We start from the raw sequence: 7,228 nt of genomic DNA on the forward strand, positions 1-7,228 counted from the left end.
CTGTTCTTCCTTCTCTTCAATTGACCCATATTCCTCAGAAATTAATTAAACTGACACCAGATCAGAGGTGAACTTTTATTAATACATTCTTAGTAAAGTGATTAACATTAAAAGGTATACAGTGCAATTCCCAACCCTTCTCTCCAAAAAAAGAACATCAGTTAAGAGTAAGACAAGAGCAACAGAACACGCATGCTGCATTATTTAATGTTCCCCTAGTCTATCTGCAGTCAGCCAGGTACTATATTTGGTAGGACATGATACAATAGTATTTGAATGAAAAGACCGCCACCTTGTGGGATAAACAGAGAACTACACAGATGTGGGTTGTGTTCATTAGGGCAGTGGTTCCCAACCTTTTTCGCTAACTGTACCATCAACAGAATTTTGCTTTGCCTAGAGAACCCCTGAAATACCCCTGCATGTACATTTTACCAGTAAGCCTATGGTCTCATGAGTCTTCTCAAGTACCCCCAACTCATATACGATAGGTGGAATTCAACTTATAGGCCTAATTATATATATTTTTTAATTAAACGACAACAGATAATTTAAGCAAAAGACATCAGTCATATGGACAACAAGACCCTTCCAATGAAAAAAGACCTAAGATAAGAGTAAGGTATGTTACACAAACAGAATGCATCTCAATTTCCCCCTTTTTCTCTGGCCCTCCCTTTACGTTGTGTTTTCCCTTCATCATGCTCCCTGTTCAGCTTTCTTCCCTCCCTCCTCTTTTCCTCCCACATGACCCCTATCCCTTTCCACCTCTATCCAATATTACAATATCCTCCATTTATTTATTTCCTTGACGGTGTCACCTCCGTTCTCCCTGTCTTGTCTTCCCTAATTCCTATCCATTTAAGCCGTTGTCCAATACCATCAACCCTCACAATTATTCTCCTAACCCACTCAACCTCTCACTCTCTTCCCTATACCCTCCCTCCCCCTGATCACTACCCCTGAATCCCAAACCCCTAGTCCCTAGCCACGAAGCACTTACATAGATCTGAGAGGATTGGACCGGTATAAGCAATATGGTGGTAGCTCCATCTGGCCTTCAGATAGGCCAGACGGGAATTGGCGCCATATAGCTTAAAGGACATCTTTCCAATCCTCTCAGATCTACCCTACTGCATAGGGGGTGGGGGCTAGGGGTTGATTTGGGATTCAGTGCCCCCTTAGCGTGAGTCCATGAGGGGCTGCAGCCAGAGCAGGAAACGGGACACCTTCTGGTAGATGTAACCCTGACTACAGTCTGCCCCTGCTGGTCTGGAGACTACCCCGGTCAGATAGAACACCTCCCTGTGGAGAGATAGGATGGGACTCCCCGGCCCCAGGATGCAGTCACCCTTGGGTCTCACCGTCGTACAGCCCATCTTGTTGGTGACCAACCCTGGGTGCCTCTCCACACACTGGGGCAGACGCTCATACGCCAGATGGTTGAGAGTGAGCGGGCCTTGAACCTCCGTGGCGTCCACGGGGTCCTTCCAGCCAGTGACCACGGCCGGATACTCGCCAGTCATCAGGACGACCTCTGCAAAGTCGCGTTCGGGCAGGCAGGCAGCGACCACGTGTTTCTTATAGACGATGCGCTCGCGGAGCTCGAGGACGGCCAGGTCGTTGTCAGGGCGACCGGGTACGTAGCGGGGGTGGACGTGGACGACTTGGACATAGAGTGTTTGTTCGCCATCTTCAGATGCGGTTTGGCGCTTGCCTGGGAGGGGAGGGACGAAGTACTCAAAATCAATGAAGGAACACATACTGTAAAGCAAATCAAAAACATACCCTCGCACGCACACACACACACACACACACACACACACACACACACACACGCACAAACCACAACACACACACACACACACAAACAACCACCACACACACACACACACTGGACATGATGCTCCATGATGAGCACTCACCAACAGCCACCTGGAAGTTGACATATTTCTGGGCACACTGGGCTGTAGTTAGAACCAGGTTCTCCTTCAGAATGACACCACTACAGAACCCTACAGACTCTGTACTCTTCAGAATGGCCTGCACAATGACAACACAACAGTTACAATATACAGCAGAGATGACACAGCAAAATACATTATCACAACTATGGGAATATTGGGTTAATGTGCTGTAGCTTTGATAGTGAGGGGTTGACTTCATGAGAAAAATGAATCGAAGAGCATAATAGCGCCTGTCAGTGGACAGTGTGTACCTAGTTTGAATTGTGTGTGTGTGTGTGTACCTCATAGTGGTGTGTGTTTTCCTACCTGCCAGGGACACTCTCCAGAGTTGCAGGCTAGTCCCTCAAAGTTGCTGGCGATGTTGGCTGACTGTCTCTTTGTCCACTGGCTCAGGCTGTTCACCTTCCCACAGGGGAATGTCACTGAGAGAGGGATGGAGGGAGAGAGAATTACTGAGTATAGTTTAGTATCTAGTATAGCATAGCATTAGCCTCGTACGAACCATCCTGATCTAGTAAGCTTACATTCTGTTTCACTATCCGCTAGCGAGATCAGGATGAGGCTAGAATAGCATAGTACAGTACAGAATCGCTTAACATATAGGATAGCATAGTATAGTGTAGCATAGTAGTATATGGTCACTGACCTGCAGGAATACACTTCACCCTCTCCTTCTCCTCTAGTTTCCAGCCACGGGCACAGGAACACTCATAGGACTGGTATCCTGGCTTACAGAACTGACTGCAGCCCTTGGTCTTATCCAACATACACACTGTCTGATCTACAATCACACACAGAGAGAGAGACAGAGAGGGGGAGAGAGAAAGGGGGAGAGACAGGAGGGAGAGATGAGAGGATTAAGATTAGGCATATTTCAAATTTCGACAGCACAGTTAGTGGATCCATAGAAAGATTTGAAATAATTACGGATTTGTTGAATTTGTTATTTTGAAACTTAATTTAAAAAACATGTAGGCTTCTTCACTGTTGACGTTTTTTTTTTACAACATGAGTTCCCCATCAACTCGGTGTTGGGTCCTTCACGTCTCTCACCTGTCTCGCAGTGGACTCCAAAGAAGCCTGACTTGCAGACACAGTCATATCCCCCCACGCTGTCTGAGCACATGGCTCCATTCTTACACGGCTTCTCTGCACACTGGTCCCCATCTGTACACACACAGGGTTAACAACACAGCCTGTCAAATGGTACATTCACTAACACACATGTTCTTGGGTGAAGCTATTTTAACTGTCACACCAAATCACATGGATTTCAACTGAGTGGTAACCTAAAAGACTAAGTACTCTGATATATTCCAAGAGAACGTCAGTCAAAATCATTACACTTACCTATGTAGACTGACCAGAATCATTACACTTACCTATGTAGACTGACCAGAATCATTACACTTACCTATGTAGACTGACCAGAATGCATTACACTTACCTATGTAGACTGACCAGAATAATCATTACACATTACCTATTGTAGACTGACCAGAAGATATCCTGAAACATCAAAACAAAATCCACTGTCAGTTTGATTCAAAATGTCTACAGAATCATCAGAAGCAAGAAGAGAGATTAAACAAAGGAGATGATGGAGAGAGACGAGGAAAGGAGGAAGGTTTTGGAGTTGTTAAAGAGGACGTCTGAGGTGAGAAAAGGAAGGATGAGCTGAAGGAGGTGAGGAAAGAAGGGATCTAATAGAGGGAGGTGTGAGGAAAGAAATCTGCTCAGTGGGAAGAGGGAGCATTGGCCCACCGGTGCGTAGGAGTCCTGGAAGATCTCCTGGCCTCCTCGTAGTTGCAGACCTCCTCCAGACACTCCCTCTCCAGGTTGGCAGGGAGCAGGCTCTCCTCGTTGCCCACGTTGGCCTCTTCTGGCGGGACAGGGTGATCACTTCACTGGCCTCCTGCTTATCCAGGAACACTGGGGGGAGGGGGGGGGGGTTAGTCGTTGTACTTTCGACACTCATTCACAAAAAAAACTTTTTTTATCTCAATGGATAGTCTATTTTTCATATAACCTGATTCCACTTTGAAAATAGTTTAATACAGATTCTCGGCCTAAATCTGTCGACTCTATGTAGTAGAGTACAATAGTAACAATCTTTGTTACTAATTAACTAAGGCTTAAACCCAGTGCCAAAAAAGCACAGAACTACACCAATAGACCTAAACACTCTTCACACAGTACCTTTGACTCTACGGATCCCCACTCCCAAAAAAGGGTCTCAGATTCCATTAAGAATGTAGGCTAATGACTCCATGAACAAACTCTCCTTGTCTAATGTCATCCTGCCCCTTCCCATGTCCTGGTGTCCTGTCTACTGGATAAACAGGCCCCTTACCATGTCCCGGTGTCCTGTCTCTGGATAAACAGGCCCCTTACCATGTCCTGGTGTCCTGTCTACTGGATAAACAGGCCACATCCCTGTCCTTGTGCCTGTCTAGTGGATAAACAGGCCCTTCCCTGTCTTAGTGTCCTGTCTAGTGGATAAACAGGCCCCTTACCATGTCCTGGTGTCCTGTCTACTGATAAACAGGCCACATCCCTGTCCTTGTGTCCTGTCTAGTGGATAAACAGGCCCCTTTCCTGTCCTTGTGTTCCTGTCTACTGGATAAACAGGCCCCTTACCATGTCCTGGTGTCCTGTCTACTGGATAAACAGGCCACATCCCTGTCTTGGTGTTCTGTCTAGTGGATAAACAGGCCCCTTCTCTGTCCTGGTGTCCTGTCTAGTGATAAACAGGCCCCTTCTCTGTCCTTGTGTCCTGTCTACTGGATAAACAGTCCCCTTCCCTGTCCTGGGTCCTGTCTAGTGGATAAACAGGCCCCTTCTCTGTCCTGGTGTCCTGTCTAGTGGATAAACAGGCTCCTTCCTTGTCCTGGTGTCCTGTCTACTGGATAAACAGGCCCCTTCCCTGTCTTAGTGTCCTGTCTAGTGGATAAACAGGCCCCTCCCCTGTCCTTGTGTCCTGTCTACTGGATAAACAGGCCCCTTCCCATGTCCTGGTGTCCTGTCTACTGGATAAACAGACCCCTTCTCTGTCCTGGTATCCTGTCTACTGGATAAACAGCCCCCTTCTCTGTCCTGGTGTCCTGTCTACTGGATAAACAGGCCCCTTCTCTGTCCTTGTGTCCTGTCTAGTGGATAAACAGGCCCCTTCCATGTCTTGGTGTCCTGTCTACTGGATAAACAGTCCCCTTCCCTGTCCTGGTGTCCTGTCTAGTGGATAAATAGGCCCCTTCTCTGTCTTGGTGTCCTGCTAGTGGATAAACAGTCCCCTTCCCTGTCCTGGTGTCCTGTCTAGTGGATAAACAGGCCCTTTCCCTGTCCTGGTGTCCTGTTCTAGTGGATAAACAGGCTCCTTCCTTGTCTTTGGTGTCCTGTCTAGTGGATAAAACAGGCCCCTTCCTGTCTTGGTTCCTGTCTAGTGGATAAACAGGCCCCTTCCCTGTCTTGGTGTCCTGTCTACTGGATAAACAGGTCCCTTCCCTGTCTTGGTGTCCCGTCTAGTGGATAAACAGGCCCCTTCCCTGTCCTGGTGCCCTGTCTAGTGGATGTGAGTTCCTCCTTTCAATGTTAAGTGCTTTGGAACCCAGTGAGCCCTCTAAATAATCCATTTTCATTACTGGCTGGATTGGCCATCCAGGGAAAATAACCATCCAAGGAAAGTCCCTCTGTGCCCTTTTGTTGTGGGCAGCAGGAAGCCTAATGGTTAAGTGAGTTGGGCCAGAAACCGAAAGGTCGCTGGTTTGAATCCCCGAGCCAACTAGGTGAAAGTGCCCTAGAGCAAGGTACATAACCCTACTGTAATTACTCCTGTAAGTCACTCTGGATAAGAGCATCTGCTAAATGACTAAAATATCAAATGTGTTGCTCAGGGCCATCAGCCAGCAGCATCGTGTCCCTGGTCCCTTACCTGTCTTGGTGTTTTTAGTGTCCAGTCTGGCCGTCACAGCTCCCAGTAGCAGTAAGGAAAGCAGGGTGGCAGTGGTGGCTAGGGAGCCCATGGTGGCAGCTAGAGGACAGTCTGTCTGAGTCTGTCTGGCTGTATGTCTGTCTAATCCTGTCAGCTCACCTCAGCAGAGTTCAAAGTTCACACCTAAAAACAACAAGGACCAGAGTTCAGAGATTCCCACATTCTGACATAGACATCACAGATGACATAACTTTCTGTCAGGATGAGCTTCAAAGAGACCGGGTCATGTTACGTGCAGGGTCAGAGTAACCTACAAAACAAGAGGATGAAGACTAATTGTTGTTAAAAGCTTTTGGATCTTGGGATCATCATTAAAATCTTAAACTTTAGTCTTGCAGCTTCCTCTCTCTCTATGTAAAAATACCTCAAAATCAACAACCTGTTTGTTTAATAGAGTTAAGACATCAAATGATCCCATCAGAACAGTGACAACGCATTTCCTAAAGAACCCCTGGACTTGGTTACAATGCTGCCATCGTGTGGTACTATACCCAGTTTATTGTTGTTTCATCCATTTACAATCATAAACAACAAAGAGGGATAACATCAAACACCCAAAAACAAACTACATTCATTGGTATTAAGCCTAATCACATAGTTAGTTTAATAGATTGACTGTAACAGAACAAACAAAACAAAACAGGCCTGTGTGTTTATATTTAGTCCAACATGAATATGAACTGGTTGATGTCGTGGATGATGCTGCTGTCGGCTATAAAACAACATATGACACGACCAGACTAATCTGACATGATGCTGGAAAAGCTTGGGCTACCACAAACTGCTAAAAACATACGAATGTATGGATCTTAAACGACACTTAAAAATATAGAGGCCTATCATGCATCCACGCTATATTATGCTACCTAAATCGGAACGCGTATCCCATTATTGGAGAGATGGACCGCTATTCAGGGCGCGGCAAAACGCATGATGATTAGAACGGTAAAAAATGCACGGTAACCTACCGCATCGGACTTCAACCGGGGCTTTGGCGGAATGAGAAGGATGACAGATGCCTGTTCGGTTGGTTCTCTCTTTGGTCCCGACACGCAGTTCACCGTGTGGATCCTCGGCTCTGAGATCGCAATAGAGGTTGACAGCATCACACTCCAATGTTGCTTTTTCAGGCCACTGCGACGTGTGTAATCAACCACGTGAGGGCGGTCTTGGATACTTTATTCAAAGCCATTAATACAAATACTGTATGTAGGCTACTATATACTGTATTGGTCCGTTCTACTGTAACCCGTTCTACTGTAACCCGACCATG

The 7,228-nt window shown here is 46.6% G+C and overlaps 1 protein-coding gene across 1 annotated transcript; it reads right to left on the reverse strand.

The window, feature by feature from the left end:
* Positions 1 to 494: 494 nt before the first annotated feature.
* On the reverse strand, positions 495 to 6,072 carry proza (protein Z, vitamin K-dependent plasma glycoprotein a). Its single transcript, XM_070441283.1, is given in 10 exon segments — positions 495 to 1,717; positions 1,926 to 2,043; positions 2,274 to 2,389; positions 2,614 to 2,748; positions 3,021 to 3,134; positions 3,382 to 3,409; positions 3,732 to 3,760; positions 3,763 to 3,843; positions 3,846 to 3,899; positions 5,896 to 6,072. Coding segments are annotated over 10 exon segments (1,302 nt in total). The 5' UTR covers positions 5,987 to 6,072; the 3' UTR covers positions 495 to 1,181.
* Between the last annotated feature and the right edge of the window lie 1,156 nt (positions 6,073 to 7,228).

The sequence above is a fragment of the Salvelinus sp. IW2-2015 genome, unplaced genomic scaffold, assembly GCF_002910315.2.
Source record: "Salvelinus sp. IW2-2015 unplaced genomic scaffold, ASM291031v2 Un_scaffold3701, whole genome shotgun sequence".
NCBI classification, from domain to species: domain Eukaryota; kingdom Metazoa; phylum Chordata; class Actinopteri; order Salmoniformes; family Salmonidae; genus Salvelinus; species Salvelinus sp. IW2-2015.